We start from the raw sequence: 23,245 nt of genomic DNA, 5'->3' as shown, positions 1-23,245 counted from the left end.
ATCTCTTCCTGGTAAATTTTCTTGGTAATATACAGAAATACTGATGATTTAGGATTGGCCCTATATTCTTATAAAAATGGTTCTGTATCATTTGCCTCAATTCACTTTGCTTGATGTCTCTTCTGTAAGGTAATGTTTGAAGACTGATTCTTTTTATAGCTTCTCTCTCCTGTTTCATAAATATGTATTCCATTTAAGCAAATGTGGAAAGTAACTCAAAGCAACACTTGTGCCCTTATCAGTCTATTCTATATAGGGAAATATTCACATATGACCTTAGTGAAGAAGGAATAAAATGTGCAGCCTAAGTTGTTTATAGCCATATTCTTCATTAAATAAGCTGAGAAATGGGAAAGTAGGCACAGGGCTGAGGTTGCCTGCCTAGTCAAGCCCTAGAATATCTCATAAAATATGGCAGCAGATATAACAGATCAAAGACAACCAAGGAGAATAGGATTTGAATGGCATAGGTTTTTAAAAATTATCTCTGTGACCTTGCCTTTGATCTTTGATTTTATAGGAAATAAATGACAAGATTTTCAGGGTAGTTTTTTAGTGGTGGGGCAGCAGGGACTTGTACTTGTGATTTCATTGATGAGATTCCTCCTTCATCTCCTATAATGAAGAAACTCCTTCTACTGGTGCATATATCCAGCTACTCTGAAACTTATGGCCTTGGAGAGTTACCTGGGGATCTGAGAGTTTATAAGACAAACACAGCCAGTAAGTATCAAAGTCGAGCCTCAAAGCCAGATCTTCCTGGCCCTGAGACCAGTTCTGAATCCCTCTGCATGCTGACATAGTAGTGACCAACAAACAAATGGTTAAATCTATAGAATACTTTAAAGTTGTGCATGGACATAGATTTTTTTTAAATATCTTCTTCCTTCTTCTTAATCTTCTCCACTATCAATTAAGTCACGATAAAATTTGTCAGCTGACTTGGGTATTTTATTATTTGGGATTTCCCTGGGTGATCACTTAAATTTAGATTTTTTTCAGACTCAACCATAATTTCACCCTTTTACACCAGTGGGTCTGCTAAGGTAACAAATGAGTCAGAAACAAAAATTTCTGAGATATGTTAAGCTAGAAATACTGACCAGAAATACTGGGAACACAATTATGAAAAAAAAAAGTTGTTAAATTTTGGTTAAAAGGAAAATTCTTTGTTCCAGTTTTGGATTAAAAGAAGTTAATTAACTACGTCAAGGTAGCAACAAGTTGATGAGCTGTTCATTGGAGATCAGCCAGAGATTCAAGTTGGTGTCAACTTTTATTGATTAACGTTCACAATGAGATCAAAATTTGTCAAGGTCCACACTGATAAAAAGGGATGAGCTATCGCATCTCACCTCTTCCCAAGGTAGCAGGTATGTGACAACTACCAGATGCGAAGAGAGGTAGGGGCTGACTTTGGTACCTGATCCATAGTGAAAGCTTCAGCCTGGGTAATGCCCTTCTCCCAGCACTGATTAGCAAGCAAGTCTGTGAACAACGGGTCACTGAGTCAGCATAACTTTCAATACCTGCCCTGGAGGAGCTCTTAGTCTAACGTGCGGCACTGTGGAAAAGAGCGCTGGCTCTGAAGTCAAAGGAACTAGATTCAAATCTAGTCCCCGATACTAGGGAGGAGGCCGTGATTGAGACATTTAATCTCCTTTTACCTTAGTTTTTTGATATCTAAAATAACAACAGAAAGACAGAAACGGAAACAGACAGAGAGTAAAAGATTATCCTGTGATAGATAAGTTGAAGTGATTTAGAGTTTAAAGCATATTATCAGGCTGTTAGCTGAGGTGGGACAACAGTACTTTGAACCAGGGTACAGGATAAACACTTTGACTCCTTCAGCAATTGGAACTGGAGTCAGAGTCTAAAGTTGATCCGAAGGAACAGCGAATTTACCCCGGAAGCCAAACTTGCTAGTTATGGCACTAGGGAATCATAACACCTAATCTTTTCATTTTATAGATAAGGATACAAATCCTCAGACGGTAAGAGATTCAATCTAATAGCAAATAGCAAGAACAGACCTACCTGAAGTTACAGAAATCATTTTAATCATAAAGGAGAATGGGGCTTTTATGCATTAGAATCCAGAGCCGCTGACTTCAGATTTCATGCTTCTGCCACCACCATTTACTATGTTTAGGAGTCAGACATGAAGGCACCTGCATGTTGATTAACAATAAATTTATTGATTTAATATTTATTCATTATTTAGTTTAATATTTAAAATTGAATTAATAAATGTTTGCTGGTTTACAAACAGGGAATACAACAGAGGCAATCCAACAACCCCTAGGAGCGCACGCTCCAGCGCCTTCCCCCACCCCCCTCCTCTTTACGTGATGGAGTCAGAGGGCAGGCGTGCGTGTGTGCGTGCGCGTCCCCGTCTGAGTTTGGCGCCGCCGCCGCCTCCCCAGCGGCCAGTGGGAGGAGAGTCAAGGGGAGGGGAAGGAGGCGGAGGAGGAGGCGGGGAGAAGAGGAGGCGGAGGCGGTGGCGGCCGTGGTTTCTTAGGGACTGAGTGAGAAAAGGAAGAAGAGGAGGAGGGGTGTGTTCAGACGCCGGCAGAGCCGGGGCACCTCGGCCGGGGCAGGCACGGGTGAGCGGCCCGGGCCGGAGGGACGCGGGGCCCAGAGCCGAGGCAGCGTCCTTCGGTGAGTTTCTGAGGGGGGCGTGAAGAGAGGGCTGGGCCATGTCGGGCAGGAGCCGAGGAAGCCACCACAGGCCCCGGGGGAGGAGGGAAAAGCAAGGTCGGCCGGACCCGGTGACGGTGCCGGGGACTGGTCTTGACCGAGGTCAGTGCCGGTCAAGGCCCAGAAGGGAGCCAGTTTCTGTGTGCCGTCTGGACAGTGAGAGGACCCGGCCTTTCGTTCTCTCCGTTCCGGGGCCTCCATGTCTATGTATGTCACCCAACCCGGCTTATGGGACCCCCTAGGATGTTTCGGTTGTGGGGTGTGTGTGATCACCCACCCAAGTTGCGGAGATTCCTGGGATGTTTGTGTCGCGCGCGCGCGTGTATGTGTGTGTGTATGTGTGTGTGTGTCACCGGTCCAGGCTGTCGGGACTCCTGGGATGTTTGGGGCTAGCTGTATGTGCGCGCGCGCGCGCGCGTGTGTGTGGTGCCTCCCCGGGCGCTCGCTCGGCCCCAGCCCAAATCGGCGATGTAAACACCGGCCGCCCGGCTCCCTCCTGGGCTCTGCTCGGGGCTCTCCCACGAACGCGCGCGCGTGTGTGTATGTATATATACACGTGTGTATCTGGAGGGTGGGGTGGTATCCACGGAACTCACTTTGGGGATCCCCTGTCTCTGCTCCCTGCCTGGGTAAAGCTGTCTTTTTCATCTTTCACGCTTTAAACTGATCGCCACTCGCTGCCCTAGCTGTTCTGGTCACTGACTCGGGCACCAAATGGCGACTCGGACCCCGGAAGACCAACTCTCTCATTCCTCTCCACTTTCTCCCACCCCTGCTGCCCGCTGGGTTAGCCCCCCTAGGACTTTTGAAAGAGGGTCTATTATGTTGTAACAAGCTCCAAAATAAAGCTTTTTTTTTCCCTTTGAAGAAGCTTGCGTGAAGGAAAGAGTTCATGGTTGTGGGGCATCACTTAACCTGCTGCTCGGCCGAGGAAACAAATTGGTAACTTTGTTTTCACGGGTGATCGTGAAAGACTCTTAATCTTTGGTTCAGTTGAATAAGACGACTCCCTCGACCTCGAAAAGGGCATGGCTTTTTTATTCTTCCACATCATTTCTTTGCAAGTTACTTGGTGCCTTTGTTTTCCTGTTCACATCATTTTGAGAACCAACTACATGAGGGTAATTAAAGGCATCCATCCTCTGTGTGAATGTATACATACACCCATGGAAACAGGGAGTTTAGTAATTAGAATATTTTTCTACCCTAGTTCTAGTCTTTGTATCGAATGGGGAAAGTACCTAATTAGAATGTGCTATTTTAAAATTCGACAAAGTTGATACATGGGAGAAAATTGCTTTTTCTTATGTTGATACAGCCTTAGATGTTGAAAATGAATTTATTTAGGGGCCTTTATATTAGGAATATCTGTTTTAGTGTGTTTTTAAATGCCTAGATAAGAATCAAAACTTTCTTCAGCTTTGAGGTTTTTTTTTTCTATTTAAAAATTCAGTCAGAAATACAAGTTAGGAGCCTATCTTGAAATGAGCAAGGATCTTTTCTCACTTGTAATTTTCTAAAATATTAATTAATGACTGCACTAAAATATTAATTAATGACTCTGCACGGTTCATGACACTGCAAAAATGAAAATCAACAAGTTAGTGTGTAAGTTGTAAAAATTTGGATTTGTAAAAGGAGGGTAGTAAATTTTTGACATTTTAGCTGAGTCACTTTAAGCTTAGTCACTGTTTCTTAATGTTTAAAGCAAGAATTTACTTGGTGACCATTGAATATTTTGTTGTCCATTCTCTTCCCCTCCTCTTCCCGGGTTGGTTCTAATCTGGCACTTTTTCCTTTTTTTTCCCCCCTGTGTCAGTTATTACTTCATTTTCAATCCACAGTATTTGGGAAGTCTGGTTCTTTTAGATATTTCTATTTTACTATAGAATGTGATGGTTTTATTCATCAGTATTCAACTTATTTAATACAATTTTTTTTGTTGTTGTTATATACTATCTGTTTATGATCCTTTTCTTGATTCTTTTGGTGACCTCACTTTAACTCCTCTAACCTTTCTGCCCCTAATTTGTCCTCTTGACTTCCTTACCTTCAAGCTTCTATACTTCTCTAGCTTTCTTAAGGGTTCAGTTTTGTTGTCACCTCCTACAGGAAGCCTTTCTTGATTCTCAGTTGTTAGGGATCTGGGACTTCTCTGACCCCCAAATTTACTGTATTTATTTTACCTTTATTTTATGTTGACTCATTTATGTATATGTTTTGTCCCATTCTGTTGTTGTACTTATTGCATGAATTAAATAATAGGTAGTATTTTACAAATAATATAAAGTTTTAAAACTCTTGTATGTTACCTCAGTCAGTTCTCTCAGTTGCTTTTGTGATAGGTGATCCCCAAAACAAACAAACAAAAAACCTGTTTCCACTGATTTTTGGGAACTCCTAGAGAGGAAGCTCCCTCTACCCTTATACTGTTTGGCCACTGAAAGTTGCTTTCAGGATATATGTCAGAACTCAACTTCCTTATAAGTCCAACACCACATTACTACTTTTTTTATGTAGTTTCGAAACAAGTTTGATGATTAAATTGTAAATCTTATTATATACTAGACTATATTATGAACTTTAATATAAGGACATGCATACTAGGTGTTTATCCTAGCATCGTTGACTTCTCATTTTATCCAAGTTCATCATCTTTATGGATGAAAAACTGAAGCCTAGACTAGAATTGTTAAATGACTTGTCAAAAGTCATGAAGAAGTAACAGAACCTGCATTAGAAACCATTTGTACTCTTGACAACAAATTCAGCTGTTTCTATTACTCCAAGTAACTTGATCTGAAAATTTAGACTTTTTTGAAATACAAATTAAAAAGTTGGTTATTTGCTTTATAAAAGGATTCCTTAAAGTAGCAGATTTCCCTTCCTAGTTTAACAATTACATTTATGTAAACTATTGTACCTCTCTTTAGAAAAATTTATCGGGTGAATTAACTACATCTGCTTTATCACTTATTTTGTTCTTTGAAAACAGCTCCTGGTACTCAAAACAATTAATATATTTTAATGACCTAGGCTTTTGTTATTAGCTATTTCTATTTTAACATATGATGTTAAAGTTTTCTTACTGGAAATTATTTGGAGTCCAGATTTGTGGTTTAAGGAACTTCCATTAAGGAATTCTTTCTATCAATTAAAATCTGTAGTGTTGAGTAATTTGTAGTTGAAAGTTAATGAGAGGCACTGAGAGATTAAGTGACTTGCCTTAAGTCACAGCCAGTTTGTGTTAGAGCTGAGTTTGAACCCCTATGGTCACCTAGAGGCTTTACTTCTATCCACTACTCTGTGATATTTTTCATTGGAAATAATTATAAGAATTAATTAGATGACATGATAAGAGTTATATTTGGAGTTTGAGAGCCTGGGTTAAAATCCCAATTTTGCTGTTTACTATATCTACACCAATGAGCAGGCTGCTTTTCTTCTCTGGGCCTTAGTTTCTTCATCTGTTGAATTAGAAAGTTGGGCTTTTGTTGGCTGTAAGGTTTATTCAACCTCTAAATCTATGAACCTAGTGAATCTACAATAATATACTTTAATCATGGTTGAGAAAATTACAAGTACTCATAACTTTCTTATTTTTTAGATATAGAATAAACTACTAATTACCACAATTGATTATGGAAATTACATGTAAAGAATATATCATTATAGTATTTTAATATAACTAAGTCTATTGTAATTTATAAAACCATTATATATAATGGTTTTATAAATGGTTAGGCAAAGGGGTCAAGTGACTTGTCCAGGGTCACACATCTGGGAAGTGTCTGAGCCCAGATTTGAACCTAAGACCTCCTGTCTCTAGGCCTGGCTCTCAATCCACTGAGTTACCCAGCTGCCCCCCATCTTAAACAGTTCTACTGATACTATCAATAGGACAATATGCTTTTAGGGTTTTGATGTTATTTTTACATGTCTTAGTATAAGCAAATCCAATCCCATTTGTAACCAGATTCACACATTTTTAAGCTGTCTAGCAGGGGATTAAAGTATAGGTTGGGTTCATAACATTAAACTCATTAACTATTTCTTCAGCAGTTATAATATTTGATGTATCAATGCAAAGAAAATGACTAACCCTGGGGAGATTACAGCTGTCAGTTATATGGTTTGAAATTGCAAACTAGCTCATGTTTCTGTCATTGAGGTCAGACAGGCCTGCAAACATAATCAACATATTATTGTTGTAATAATTTAATTATTTTGTTTTTTGAATGAGGTTTAGCTTCTAAATTTGTGATCCTATGAACATTTACCAAGTGCTTCTTTTACTACCTCTTTATGCATTAGAAATAAATGTTCCTACTCCTCAAGGAGCTTACAATCTAGAATTCCATTCATATTAGTAACATAACCAGGAAAATGTAAAAACATAATGGAACTATTTGAACAGCTCACAGGAACATTACTACTGCAGTGGATTCACAAATTTTTAATTTGACATAATTTATTATAATGGATTCACATTATCTTTTTATCAGTCATTCCATTTATAATAAAGACATTTAAGGTATAAAATACATGCGAATACTTGCTGTAGTGTAATAGGATGTCAAGCTCTATTCTCATTCCGACTTTAACAATAAGTTGGTCTTTAAAAGTTAATTTCCTTTTCATGAAGTGTCAGCTTTTACTGGATGCAATTGAAAGAGTGATGATCCTTCTTTTATACACTTTTTCTCTTCCTGTATCCTCCCTTTTCCCTAAACACATAGATACCCATGTGTCTTATTCTGATACTCATTCACCTTGCTTTTCCTGGCTTTTAAATCTTCAGCCACATGAGGAACTTGATATCTTCAAAAAGAGGCACTCTAGCCCAGGCAATATTAAAGCTTCTTAATTCCATGCAGCCCTTTGTTATTAATATGTTATTCTCATTGGATTTTTCCTTCCCTTCCCCAGTAAAATTATAGAGCTGGTAGAATTGAAAGGAACCTTATAGTCAGGATCACAGATAAGGAAACTGAGACTTGGAGAAGTTAAGAACAAGTTAGTGGCTAATTATCAGTGGAACTAGGACTAGAATCTGGAGCAAGTTCAGTTGAGCAGTGTAGGATGTTATCAGACTACAGAAGGTTTGAGCATGGGTAGTAAAGTGGAAGCAAATTTGGCCTTTAATGATTCCTTAGTTGTATCATTACCCATCCCATTCTCAAACTGGGTGGTGCCCAAAGCCTCTTTCCTGAGCCCTCTTTTCAATTCTCTTCTCTCTTTACATACTACATATTCTTTCATATCTACATATATCAAGCCCTAGACTCTTTCCTGAGATTCATTCCTGAACTGTATGTTCTGTGGGTTGTTAGGTGGCATGGTGGGTAGAGCACCAGGCCTGGAAGCAAGAAGACCCAAGTTTAAATCTGCCCTCTTACTTTTTACTAGCTGTGTGACTCTGGGCGAGTCACTTAACCTCTATTCTCCTGAGTTTCCTTATTTGTAAAATAAGGATTGTTATGCTCAAGTTAGGTAAAGCACTTAGTACAGAGACTGACACATAAACATAGTAAGCATTATATAAATTTTAGCTGTTGTTATTATCTAAAACTTAACATCATTCATATTGTATTCAGAGTGTTCTTAGTGCTGGATTATCTTCTCTGGTTCTGGATTATTTTCTCTCTTTCAGGGCTGCACTCATCAACTACCTATGAGCTCAATTATCTGTGTGCAAAGGACTCAGATATCTATATATTCAGCTTCTACTTTTCTCTCCTACAATTCAGCCCCTCATTACTAATTTCCTGTTGGAAATTTCAAACCACCCATACCAAATCTTTTCAGATTCAGTTATGTCTAAAACTTCTGTACTTTAAAATACACTTTTTCAGTCTAGCTAAACTGGTTGTCTTGCCATTCTTCATACAAAACATACCATCTTCCCATTCTTCATACAAGGCATACCATCTTCTCCATCTGCCTTCGCACAGACTTTCTCTTATGACTAGAATGTGTTCCTTCTCCTTCCTTGCCTAGAAACCTTGTTTCCTCCAAAGAACATAACCCAACTACCATTTTATAAGTGAATTCTTTGCTGATCTCTTCCCCATCATCATCATCATCATTATTACTATTACTCCTTGAAATTACCTTGTTTTAAAATTAAATTAAAAAATTTAATTGTTTTGATTTCATTTGCATACTAATACAATTATCAATCGACAAGCATCCACTGGGTGTCAGATATACATTTAAAGACAAAAATGAAAATCTCTGTCCTCAAGATGTTTATAGTCTGCTTAGAGCAGGAATTCTTAAGCTAGGAGTCAACAGACTTTAGGGAAGAGTGGAAGGAGTGTTTATGAACTTAGAATTTAGTATTTTGGTAGCTATGTCCATATGAATGATTTCCTATTTTTTATTTTATGAACTGAAAAATATTCTTAAAAGAGTTCCTTAGGCTTCACCAGATTGTTAAGGGGGGGAGGGTGTTCATCACAGGAAAAAGGTTAAAAATTAATAGTTAAACATGTGAACCTAGTCCAAGTATGAAATCTTTATCAAAGAGATTAGTTGCCTGTTATATATAATTTTATAGGATACTCACACTCAGCATAGCATTAAAGATGAATTTTTAAATGTTGTTTTGTGTCCAGAGTCTAAAACATTGAAGTTCTTAGAGAAACATATAGCAGGTTATTTTTGTATGTGCATGTGTTTTGTTTTTGTTTTTAGGTTTTGCAGTTCACATCTAGGGAAAACACCTCTGGACAAAATAGTTTGGATATCTGAGTTTTAGTTCTGTTTTTGCCAGTTGCCAGCTTTGTGTCTTTGATTGAGTCCATCTCACTCCTTGTGGGACTCAGTTTACTCATCTTTAAAATATAGAAGTTAGACTTTATCAGGGGTTCTTAATTTTTTTTTTATGTCAGAGTAAAGGCAGTCAGGTGGAACCCTTTCAGAATAATTTTTTAAATGTATAAAATAAAATACATGGGATTACTAGGAATTCAATTATGTTGAAATATGGTTATTAAGATATTTTTAAAAATAACTGGACTCTAGCTTAAGAACTCTCCTGGACCTGGCCTAAATGATTTCAGTTCTATTCCTGCACTTTAGAGTTTTGGCTTGGGACCTCATGACACCAATTTGAATGGTCTTTCCACTATATAAGATTGTGTATCTTCCTAAATTCTTTTGCTTACCTAACTCCCCCCCCCCCAAAAAAAAACCAGAGTTTTCATTTTTGATAATGGATTTTTAAAAAATGTCACATTGCATTTCTATAAAGTAACTGAAATGGCAATGAAAAGAGCATTGGACAAGTCAAGGATTCTTAGATTCTAGACCTTATTCTTCTATTCTGTGGCCTTGAGGAACTATACTTTGAATCTGTTTTCTTATGAGTAAAATGAAGAATTTCAAATAGCTCTGCAATGTGTAATATACAATTTTCTAAATTTGATTTTATTTCTATTTGTTAGATTTTTTTTCAAAGAATGTGAAATTTACTAGCAATGACTCTTTCCCTAGAAGACCCACTCCTGGGCCTAGACAATCCTTTCAGTGTCCTTTGTAAATAGTCCCTTCCCTCACACCCTAACCTCTAGCTATGATTCCTTTCCCAAGTTTGTTTGTATCCTGTCAGTATAGTTTGAATACTCCACTTCCTTGTAGCTATGGCAATGTCAATCATCTTTCCCTGCCTCTGGATCCCCCAAATGTTATATAGGTCCCCCAAATTCTTTTGTTTCTTGGAGTTGTCATCTAGTGCAGTGGCACTTCCAGGATTTTGGTGAATGGAGCTGCATGGGGTTGTAGCACACCACTCTTGAGATGAGGCCTTTGTGGACAGTAGTTATTACTTCCTCTTATGTCTTTACTATTTTTCTAAATGAGAATTGAATGATAATAGAATTTGTTATTTGTCAAAGTTTGAGACCCCTTCATTTTCCATTATTTTTGAAAACTCAAAACTTTTTATAATAACTGTAAAACTAAGGAAGCTTGTAGTAGCTACTAATTTTAAACTTTTTGAATTTTGCTAAGTTTTTATGATATATTCTAGCTAGCTTGATGACATGTGGGTGCAATAACATCAACTGTCCCTGCATATTCTAGAAGCAATGGTCACCTCTTTGGAACTGAATATATTTTTAGGTTTCTCACTTAGTAACAGTCAAGCTTATAAAACTTCAGCTTCTCAGATGAACTCAACCTCTTTGACATTTTAAAACAAGAACACTTACAGCTGTTTTTTCTGGTGTCATCATGTAGGTTTTTTCTTTTTTTTTTTTTGACTGACGTTTTATGTTTCCTTAAGACTTCAAGTGTTCAATCTCATACATGTTCTGTTTATCTTCAAAAGTTTTCAAAATACATATTTAACTATTTTACTTTGTATAAAGCTGGTTTATTATGCTTATTAACCAAGTTGTGTTTAAATATTCTGCCTGCCATAATTTGCATATTCATTTCTTTAATGTTAAACTTAAGCTTTGACATTTCTCTGGCACAATGGATTATAATAAATATCATCTGAGAACTGTACTACTGCACCAAGCAAAACTGTGCCAGTTATATTTTAGATTAAGAAGAAATTTCCATGAGGAAAATCTAACTTTGACTGAGAAGTAGGATAGTGCTTTAAAAAGTGGCCAAATAATATTTCCAGCAGTTCCTGAGTTCAAAATCTACTTCTGACACTTAGTAGAAGTGGAACCCTAGGCAACTCACTTTATCTTTCTGAGCATCTTAATTTCCTCAAAAGTAAAAAGGAATAAAAAATACTTGTACTTACATCACAGGGTTGTTGTTAGGCTTAAAGGGATATGTAAAGTGCTTTGTAAACAATTGCAGTTGTAAGAATTATATCATTGAGAGTTTATGCAAAAATGAATGGGTCTAAATACTTTTAACCTGTTCCTTGAGTTGTAATGATCTTTGTGAAAAAATGGCTTTGAAGAATTGGATGTTTTATTTAACACCAAGCTCTAAAAGGAGAGAAGGAAACAAGTGTTTTTATGTGCCAGACAGTAAATCTTGACTCCAGGCCCAGTGCTCTATCCTCTGAGCAAAGTAAAAGAGAGAAACAACTTTTGGTACAAAAGCTTGAAAGGTCTTATACTTGCTGCTGCAGTGTTCTTTATTATGATGATTTGTTACTTATTACTACCACTTATGAAAGAATTACATGCTGTTGATGTGCAAGATGCAGAAAAATAATACATTTGTGGTCCCAGGCCTCAAGAAACACAGAGTAACAACATTAATAGCTTATGTCTGCGTATTTTGATAAAAATATTTGTGTATATAGTCTCATTTGTTCCCCACAAACTGAGTAAATTATATAGTGAATGAAATAAGTAGTAGCAGACCAATATTTTGCTAACTTTATCTTTGAGTTCCTACTCTCATCCCATTTCTTGTTCACTTTTTTTTTTACTTAGAATTTGAGAACTAGAAATATGTCATCTAGAGAAGTGCTTTAATATATTAGAAAGGTCATTGAAACCAAAATAAGAGAACCTAACTTCACAATCTTAATTCTGCTTTGTTCTTTGGCAGGTCACTTCACCTGACTTCAGTTTCTTCATATGTAAAATTAAAAGTTTGGACTAGTTGGTTTTTAATAGGTCACTCTCAGTGTTAAATGTTATTATTATCTAATCTACTAGGTAAACTAATTTGCCTAAGTTCATACAGCTAGCTAGTCAGAACTGAAATTAGTCCAAGTCACATGACTCCTAATTCAGTCACTATAATCAGGGTCCTATAAGGTAAGCTGGCTTCAATTAACTTTATCTTCTATCATTTATTTATAAGACTTGTTTACATATTTTTTAAAATTCTTGATCTAGTGTCCAAATGGAGTGATTGATGAATATCTGGATAAACATTCATTATATACTTAAGTGATAATTAATTGCAAAATAACCAAAGAAAGATGTATTATTTTCTAAGAAATTTTCTCACTATAGTCACCTACTTGTTATGGTGCATATGGGGAAATGATACAATACTTCAATAGATTTTTTTTTAACTCTTACCTTCCATCTTAGAATTAATACTGTATATTGGTTCCAAGGCAGAAGAACAGTAAGGGCTAGGCATCGGGGGTCAAGTGACTTGCCCAGGGTCACACAGCTAGGAAGTATCTGAGATCAGATTTGAACCTAGGTCCTCCTGTCTCTAGGCCTGGTTCTCAATCCACTGAGAAACCCAGTTGCCCCCACTGTTGCAACTCTTAAAGTATAACTCTTCATTTTAATTAGCTTCATTTATAGAGGTGATTAAATGTTCAGTGGGAGGGCCAGAGTGAATCTCTAGGGCAGGAGTTTTAACTTTTCTTGTGACAGTCTGGTGAACCCAGAGACCCACCTCAAAATAATGTTATACAGTGTTTTTAAATGCATAAGATAAAATACATAGGATTACAGGAGAACCAAATTGAAATGTGATTATCAAGATTTTTAAAGTTTATAGACCTCATGTTAAGAAATCTACTCAATGGATGTGAAACCACAATGCAGAACATAGGTTTTACTTCTTTAAACAAGTAAAGGGAATTACCACTGGATGGGGAAAATAGTAGCTGGGAATTAGGAAGGGTCACAGAAAGACCTTTTTCTTTTAAAATATCTTGAAATTGGACTTGCCCAATTCTTAAAATGCAAGGATATTATTAACAGCTCATGCATACTTAAAGTGAATAAATTTAGCTCCAACATATAAGTGATGCCAGTACTTTTAAGGTTACTGGAGTTCTAATTGTAATATGTGGGAAGAAGAAATGTTAATTTGTTTGTAGGCTACTTTTGAGATCCAAAAGACCAACATGAAAGTACCAATTATCTTTGAACTATCAATGAAGTCTAAGGCCCCTACCATCTCTAATAATCTCTGAGCCTATGATTCAACATCTCAAATGCTTTAAAAAATGCATTTGGCTTCCAGTTAGTGTGAATAACAAAACTCCCTAATGTAGTTGCATATATTTGAATTTGCACTGTTTGATGTTAAAATTATGTATATGTTAACTCATTCCACTCCAATGGATCTATGCATTACAAAATAAAATCTTGAGACCAGAAGATTCATTTTTCATACTATTAATTATTGCTTTAATCACACTATTCATTATTGCTCTAATTGGGACCTATATGTGTTGATTATTTGTTTTGGAAACATTTCCTTATAGTATTTTATTTTCATACATGCCATATAATTTGAATTGTAAACTATTGCATAAAGCTTTTGGAATATTTGCAAACTGACCACTTTATTTTCTTTCTTCTTGATTCATTTCTATAAATAGTGCCAGACTTGCCATGATGGAAGAGGAACAGCAGAAGCAACATTCACACTGTGTGAATTGTGTCAGTAGACGATGCATGACTAGACCAGAAACTGGGATTTCCTGCGATTTGATTGGCTGTCCATTGGTTTGTGGAGCAGTTTTCCACTCATGCAAAGCTGATGAACATCGAGTATTGTGTCCACTTGAACGAGTGCCTTGTTTAAATAGTGGCTTTGGGTGTCCTTTTACGATCACCCGAAGTAAAGTTGCTGAACATCTAGAAATATGTCCTGCCAGCGTGGTATGCTGTACTATGGAGTGGAATAGATGGCCAGTTAGTTATGCAGACCGAAAATCGTATGAAAATCTAAGCAGAGATGTTGATGAAGTAGAACAACTAGACATGGCATTGGCCCTTCAGGACCAAAGAATGCTCTTGGAATCTCTCAAAGTTGCCACTATGATGTCAAAAGCAACTGATAAAATATCAGAATCCAAAGAACAAATTCCACCTAAATCAAGTGTCCCTGATGTACCACATACTAATGGTTTGGTGTCTGTTGATGGAGAGTCTTATGGTGCACTCTATCAGGCTACTGTAGAAACAACTAGAAGTTTGGCTGCTGCATTAGATATCCTAAACACTGCTACACGAGATATAAGTGTATTAAATACAAGACTATGTGCTTCACCAAGTGAAATGGATGAAGAACAAAATTCTACCAAAAGCTTGAAGATTAAGAGCTCAAAAGACTGTGAATATCCAAATGAAGATGAGATGGGAGCAGTTGGTGGATTTGACCATAATGTCTCAGGGCAGAGTCCCCAGTCTGAACAAAATGGCTCAAATGATTTCTGCTGTGACTTGAATGATAGTTTTGATAGCACTTCTGCTTTCTGTAATGGATTTCTTTTGGATAATATGCATGCAGAGGTGATGGACCATAATGAGGATTTCAGTAGTGAATTAGATTTATGTAATTTAACAAATGGTGAATGTGTTCCTTCTGACAAAGCATTGCCTACTGATTCACTTTCAGTAGCAGCACAACTTGGAGAAGGAATATCATCTAGTACTTTGCCAAATGGAACAGTTCAGCATATCCTTTTACCAGATGACTCCAGTGGAGAGGAAATATTAGAAAATAAAGCAGAACAAGAAGGATTGAGGAATGTAGATGTCCTTTCTTTAATTCGTCCCCAATCATTCAAATTTTTTTCTAGTTCCTGTTGGTTCAAAGCAAAGGAAGATAAAGCAGTAGATACTGCAGACTTGGAAGTTACTGAAGACCCCATGGGTCTTCAAGGAATAGATCTAATCACAGCTGCCTTGCTATTTTGTCTAGGAGATTCTCCTGGTGGAAGAGGTATATCTGATAGTCGTTTTGTTGATGTCTGTCATGTTGACTTTGGGACTCAAACTTTTTCACTTCCTTCTGCAATTTTAGCCACAAATACAATGGTTGGGGAAATTGCTTCTGCTTCAGCTTGTGATCATGCCAACCCACAGCTCTCAAATCCAAGTCCTTTTCAGACACTTGGACTGGATTTAGTATTGGAATGTGTGGCAAGATACCAAATCAAGCAACGTTCAATGTTTACATTTGTTTGTGGACAATTATTTAGAAGAAAAGAATTTTCTTCTCATTTTAAGAATGTTCATGGTGACATTCATGCTGGACTCAATGGCTGGATGGAACAGAGGTGTCCTTTAGCTTATTATGGGTGTACCTATTCTCAGCGTAGATTTTGTCCTTCAACACAAGGGGCAAAGGTTATACATGATCGACATTTAAGATCATTTGGAGTTCAGCCATGTGTATCTACAGTATTAGTAGAGCCTGCTAGAAACTGCTTGCTTGGCTTACATAGTGACCATCTAAGTAGTCTTCCTTTTGAGGTCCTACAACATATTGCTGGATTTTTAGATGGTTTTAGTTTATGCCAGTTTTCACGTGTATCACGGCTAATGAGGGATGTGTGTGGCAGTCTGCTTCAGTCCCGTGGAATGGTCATACTACTGTGGGAAAAAAGGAAATACCCTGATGGACATTCATCATGGCAGATACGAGAAAAGGTTAGTTTTATTCATTGCTTAAATTTGACTCTCTGCCTCCCCCTGAATGAATAATTTTCATCAAGCATGACCATTCACTCACTCCTCAAATCTATTAATGGTAAAATGATAGTAGAAGTTCTTTGAAATGACAAATATGATAATTAGGAGATGAATTTAGGCAGGTTATTATTTTCCACAATCAGATTATATAAGCTTTCTTAGAACTCCTTTGTGTTTCTGTGAGCACTAACATACAGATTCATTAGTTTGTCTCAACTTCTTAGGACTGTAAATATATCATTTTTTCTCTCACTAGCCTTGGTTCAGTTTAATTCAGTGCAGCCTTGATTTGGTACATTTTAGGAAGCGAGGTAAAAAGTTTTTTCCACATAAAAATAGGCTTCTGTATCTTAATCTCAAGGATTTAATTGAGATGTAGCTTGGGCACAAGAAGGAGGATATACAGAGATGCAGCTTTTCAAAATATTATAGGCATTCCTGCTAATTGAATTACCACATGAAGTGAATATTTGAGGATAGAGTGAAAGAAAGTTATATGGAATTCTTGTTAGATTGTTACTCTGTAATTACATAGCAGCTAAGATATAGATTTGGTGTAAAAGTTTATAATGAGAGTTGGGTATGGTTGTACCTTGAAAGATTAGTGGGATTCCATTTGGAATTTTAATAATTCTGTTGCTTTTAACTATATGGAAATAAAGCAGAAATAATTAGAATGGCACTGCTTCCACTTTTCATAGAAAAGTCATAGTCCAAATTAGTATATAAAATTTTTTTTTCATATCAGCATAGGAATTGAGGTGCCTGATTATATGTTAAAAAGAAATGAAAGTGCAAGAAACAAGTCTGCTTTTACTGTTTTGTTATAAGTAAAACATCACAGTAAAGAAATTCTCTTTTTTAAACTACTTCAGAAGTCCCCTTGATTATGGTTCCATTTTTGATTGCCTCATCCATAGCGCTAGTTACTTCTCCCATCTCTAATGCTACCTGAGACTTCCTAGTTCTGTCATTGCCTAGTAGCAAAAAATATTTTATTTTTTCATGATTTAGCCAAGCTCTATATATTAAGCTGGATCAACTGAGGGAGGATGGTGTTATAGAATCTTAAGCAGTTAGCTGATAAATAGCTGAAGTAATTGAAAAGATAGGATGCTTTTTGCTGGATTGGTGGAGTGGGGTAGAATGGGTAGAAGTAGGCTAAAGGCCAAGAATAGCTTGGGGAGCTGCAGCATGTATAGCAATATGGTCACATCCCAAGGAGATTCTCTATATCTAATTTTCTTTACACAGAGAAGGAATTGCTATTATTCATAGCAACAGAGTATATTTGCTTTTCCAAGAGAAGTTGGTAGGGTCCTGGACACTACAAGAACACTACCAGATATGATTCTTACCCATTCTACTTTTGATAAATAGAAATAAGTTTGGGAACTACCCTGAAAGGTGCCACTAATTGATGTAGTATTGGCTTTTTATCAAGAATGTACTGTTTAGCTGTTAGATGATTGGCTATGGCTGTAGTTCTGCCTTAACATTATCTCTCTACATAGTGAACTCAAATGTCTGACTCCTGCATATATATTTTACTCTGTACCTCCTTCTGTGTCTCAATTTCTCATCTACAAGTGACCATGGTTTTGAATCATGGAAAAGAGAATATTCTAATTATTTAGCAGTCAGAGAAAAGCAGTACTTAGACCTCCTGACTTGGGTTGAAACGTTTGAGAAAGACCAGAGACAGGAGAGAACAGGGTGACAAACACTTTGCTACTACTCACATTGTGTATCGTATTGGGAAATACATGGGTAATGTTGCCAAATCAATCTTGTATAAAATTTTGTCTAGTTATATAATGGAAGGTGAAGGGGGAGGCATGGAGTTAATTTTATAAAGCATCACTTTTTACCCCAGCTTTCTAGAAACATAGCCCTTCTATAAGTAGCCACATATGTATTATTGAATATTAGTAATTTTTAATCATTTCCTCTCATCCTAAATATAAGCACTGGAAAATAGTTTTCTTTGGGAGGATTGCATTTTCAGGTACTTCATATCACATGCCTGCTTAACTGTTTGAAAGAGTCCCATTTTCATCATTAAGATGAAAATTCAGATTAAGATTGCAAACTTTTATGCCTTTAATTTGCAGTGGCCAAATCACTTCTTCATTTGGCAGTAATTTTTTAGTGATGAACTTCTTTTAATTGAGACAGTTCTTTGGTCAAGTGATGGAGAGGTCATTGCTAGACTTGTAGTTGGAGGACTTCTCAGTTATGAAAATGTCAGATCTTTGTTGCTATAATGTGAAAGCTTAGGCTTACTTCCAAACTATAATGAGACATTGCTGTAGGATGAATCAATTTATGTTTAATAAATTAATGAGAGTTAGGAGAAATATCTGGAAAAGTCACAAACACTTTATTGTCAAAGCATATTTAAAGAAGTGATACTAGTTAAAAAAGAGTAATTGTATTTAAATAGCTGAAAAGAAAAAACACCCTGCTGACATAAACACTTAAGTAAATTATTTCACAATCCTTGTATAATATCTTATACAGTAATTATTTATAGGTAGTATTCCCATTTTACAGATGATGAAATAGGCTTAGAGGATTAAGTGCTGTACCCAGGGTCACCCAGCTATTCAGATTCGGAATTCAAACCCAGGTTTCTTCTTACTGAGAAATCATATTAGCGTGGTTTGGCATATTTGTTTAATCTATCAAGTCTTAATTCCTAGCCAAAAAGGATTATAGTTTTACTAAGTTATCTATTACAACCAATAATTTATCAAGTAACTAGTTTGAGTTAGTTTTAATAGTGTTATTAGTGCTTTTAGTTGCTTTGGGAGATAAAAAGTTAATATAAAATATGACCACTGCACTCAAGAAGTTTGCAATCTAATAGAGTCATAGCACTGACTTTAAATTTAGTAGTAAGGGTGAATTTAAATTAAAAAGACATTTGATTTTTATTTTGTCACTAACATCAAAGTCTTTAATGGTTTCTCCATGAAAGCAGAAATGTATACAGTTAGGGTAGTAAATGTATTATGAATCCTTATAAAAAAGTTGAATCTGAAGTCCAATTTTCTTTCAGGTATGGCGATTCAGTACTGCATTTTGTTCTGTGAATGAGTGGAAATTTGCTGACATCGTTAGCATGGCCGACCACTTGAAGAAATGCAGTTACAATATTGTAGAGAGAAGGGAAGAAGCTATTCCATTACCATGTATGTGTGTAACCCGGGAACTCACTAAAGAAGGACGATCACTACGCTCAGTTTTGAAACCCGTACTTTAAATAATAGTCACTCCATTTGCACACATACAATCACATCTAATATCACATCTCTGTGTAATATGTGACACTTTATTCATGTACTAAAGATAATGTCTAGCAGAATCTTCTGTCACTATGTATATAGTGTTTTGAAGTGACATTTATTTTTTATAAGATAAGTACAATTTAATTGGAAGAAACAATTTGCCTTAATGTTTGAAACTTTTGAAACTTGCTGGACAGGATAGTTTTTTCTAACTTATGTTGGTCATATTTTTGTTGAATAAATATTTAGAATTAGTATTTTTAATGTGTGCACATTTCAGATCACAATTTTTGAGTTAGTATACTAACAAGATCCTGACCAAATGATTTTGTACTTGTTTTCTTCAAGGTGTGACCCTTTGCATTAAAAAACTGAAACAATTAAGTTTGCAATATATATTTTAGATTCAAAAATAACTATGCTATTTTAGGACTGCCATAAAAACTGCGGCATTCTTGTTCTTAATACTTTCTTTTTACAGTTGTTGACTCATAGGTGACCTAGAATGTATAGTTTAGAAAGATGTTAAACAGATGTAATGAAAAACATTTTTCTTTTAAGATAAAAACATTTATCTTTTTAAAAAATACACAAAGGTTAATTACTTTTGTGTGTTTGTGAGTCACACAGAAAGCAAAACTATTTCTACCTATTTTTGTTATAGCTAACACCAAACTTCATGGAATTATAGAAAGATGTTAAAGTAAAATCATAAAAGATGAACACTTAAAAATCTTGCAGATGCATTTACTTTAACTCAAATCTGTTCATGATGTTGATTACTCCACCAGGTGTTTGATAGGATTTTAAGAGAAGTGGGTATATTGCTTCTCAGCCTATTTGGGCTAAGATCAAGTGAAGAGAGGTGGGGAACATATACCTCATTTTAGGTGTGTTAATTAGGAATATCAGATGCATAAATTTTAAATTTTCAAAGGGCTTAATTCATACATTTTATTGGCCTTACTATAGCTTTCTTTTTTTTACTTTGGTCAAAAAAGGCCACTGTATGTTCTAAGGGGCATCTTAAAATATGAGTAAATAGTGTATTGTCTTCATAAGAATAACTACATAAATGCATCTTAAGCCATTTTCATCCACCTTTGAAAACACTGCCAGATAGTTTTCATAGTCTTCCATAACAGGAAATGAATATAACATTTTTTAATAGAAACCAAGGAGTATTAGGAAAATATCCCATGAATATTACACTTGAAGTATTTCATTATAGTTTTCAGCTTTCTATGGACTGTTATTAACTTGATTTTGTTAATGACTGTGCCACTATTTAGCATGAGATCAACATTTGAGAATATTAAACTGGAAGGATAGTGACACATTTACTCCAATTTTCTTGGGGTTGGGGGCCATAAATAATTTCTGGCACTTGGTACCTTGCAAATAATGGTAATTTGACATTTTTGCACCTATAAATTTGGAAACACTAATGTGTCTGTTTTAATCTCCTTTCCTATGTCAGATCCTGAGTGTGCTATATTATTACTGAGTTCTTTATTTCCATATATGGCAATCAGGCTGGGCAAAAGCATTCCTTGGCCACTGGAGAGGAGTTCTGCAACAGCTAAGGATTGTTTTTACTGAATTAGGCCCTTATTGCAGTTGAAAATATCATACAACTGAAGAACAATCAACTCTTTCTTTGTCAGTCATTTTAAGTAGTTTAACTATACTCAATTTTTCAGTGCCTATACCTGCTTTGTCAAATGTGAGATACCAAATTGCATAAGCAAATAATCAGTTTTTCATGAGAAATTATAAATAAAAACAGTAGCAAAAAATAAAATCCAGCCGTGTTAAGTATTATGAATGTGGAAAAGAAAGTGTGTATATAGTCAGGGTAACAGAAGCATTCATTTTCCTTTGATTTTGTCATGGTACAAATTTAGACCGTCCGTTGTAAACCTCTTATATTGACAGATTCCCAAGGTACATTTTCCATCTCATTACATCTCTGTTGTTACATATCTTTAGTAACATTTTTTGTTTGTGTGATCGCCATATTTCCATCTTATAATTTGGTTTTGTTATATTACCTATTCAATTCTAATAAAATTATTATGTTTTTTTCCTTTATGTGGCTCAATAGCTTTTCAAAAACTTAATCATTAGTTTGTTTTATTTGAAACAACTTGGAATTTTTCATAATTAAGCATCAAGTACTGTTAACTTTTTTATCTCTAAGTGTAGATCATTTGCATGCTGGACAACTTACTCAGTGACCATCTTCACTCTCCCAGGCTTCCCAAACTGGTCTATGCAAAAGCCTTTTTTTTGTTTTATTTTCACCACCATTGTTCCTTAGCATGGATATGAAGTGGGTAGAGCGGTAATTGCATAATAAATTTTCCAGACTTTTCTCTGATGATATTAGGGACCTTGCCTTATTCTATGCAAAACCTTTTTCTAAGATGTTAAGCATTGTTTGTTGGAATGCCTATCCTTATTTTGCTGATTGGGGTAAGATTAGGATTTGAAAAGTGATCATTTAAAAGATAGCTCATCAAAGGGAGGCATAAAGTCCACATTTAGCATTATTAGCTTGTGTACTTTTTTAAAGATGGCCTCCTATTTTCCTGTCTTGTTATTTAAATTGCTCCCTACAAGATTAAGTGAAAAAATTGAGTCTGACTACTCACAAATTTGCAATATTAATACTTTTTTTCCATTAGCATAGTTAGTTAAACGTTAATATGTTAGGGATTTATTTGATTAAAATAAAATGATAGTGTAGTGTAGGGCAGTGTCTTAGCAGTTTATTGTCTTAGCAGTTTAAGTCCATGTGATGATTGATTATATTCCTGTGCATTTATGGTTAATTGCCCTTTTTAATTAAAATGGACTTATTTACACAACTCAAATTAAGTGCTATCTTGATTTGGGTGTGTACTTTGTAATATTTCCTTTGGAGAAAATAAATTGCTGTATAATTTAATTCATTGATCCCATGTGAATGTACATACAACATTCACTTTACAACTAAAATTTCACATGGTATTTGGTAGGGTATGGGGGTTTCTACCTCAAGATTTTAGCATCTATAAAAATTTTAAAAGGAAGCAAAAGACTGAATTAATCCTAAAAAGGAAAAAGGTGACTATTGGTAGTTAAAGAAAAAGAGTAGGTATCTTATTAATAACTAAAGACCTAATGAGAGAGACTTTTATTAAGATTGAGATTTGGAGTCTTTAGCAGGATAGACTATTATCTTGGGTCTTGTACTGGTTCTCTTTTTCATCTTAATCTGTTTACATTTGGAACCAGAGAGGTCACTGATTTTTTAATTTCAAAGACTTTACTTGTAATAAGACTTCTATCTTCAAAACACAACACAAAATGTATTTGGATTAGGTATGCTGATCCAAAATAAAATACTTGCAAACACACATTGTATTAGATGTTCAATTTCATCTGGTGTGGTCCTTAACCTGAAAAGTCTTTTATGAAATTTTATGAAATTAAGAATGACCTGTGTGAATATTTCAAATTGTTTAAATTACCTATAATTCTCTTATTTAAATGCAAGGATCTGGTGATTGAAAATAAAACATATGGAAATAAAAAAAGATGAAACTATGTATTTCTCTATCCCTAGAATAGAATTATTCATGACTAGAATTAAGGGAAAATTCAAACTCTAATATAACTGACTACCTGTATTTTTGGATGCTGCTCCTTAAAGATAATCCCTACTTTTCACCATCTAGAACTAGAAAACGAATATTAACTAGTTAGATAGATTTTCCCTTTTTTAATCATTACACAAATATTAATATGTCTTAGTATGCTAGAAATTTTTAATGTGCAAATTAGAAAGGATATGATTGCTTCTTACATATTTACAAT

The 23,245-nt window shown here is 35.5% G+C and overlaps 1 protein-coding gene across 1 annotated transcript; it reads left to right on the top strand.

Moving 5' to 3' along the window:
* Positions 1-2,452: 2,452 nt before the first annotated feature.
* On the top strand, positions 2,453-21,475 carry FBXO30 (F-box protein 30). Its single transcript, XM_007484694.3, has 3 exons — positions 2,453-2,664; positions 13,988-16,046; positions 19,153-21,475. Exons 2-3 carry the CDS (start codon positions 14,001-14,003, stop codon positions 19,354-19,356), a joined length of 2,250 nt encoding a protein of 749 aa, XP_007484756.1. The 5' UTR covers positions 2,453-2,664; positions 13,988-14,000; the 3' UTR covers positions 19,357-21,475.
* Positions 21,476-23,245: the final 1,770 nt, after the last annotated feature.

This window comes from Monodelphis domestica, chromosome 2, assembly GCF_027887165.1.
Source record: "Monodelphis domestica isolate mMonDom1 chromosome 2, mMonDom1.pri, whole genome shotgun sequence".
NCBI lineage: Eukaryota > Metazoa > Chordata > Mammalia > Didelphimorphia > Didelphidae > Monodelphis > Monodelphis domestica.
Note: the sequence above shows the minus strand (reverse complement) of the source record. Positions and strands in the feature narration are given on the sequence as shown.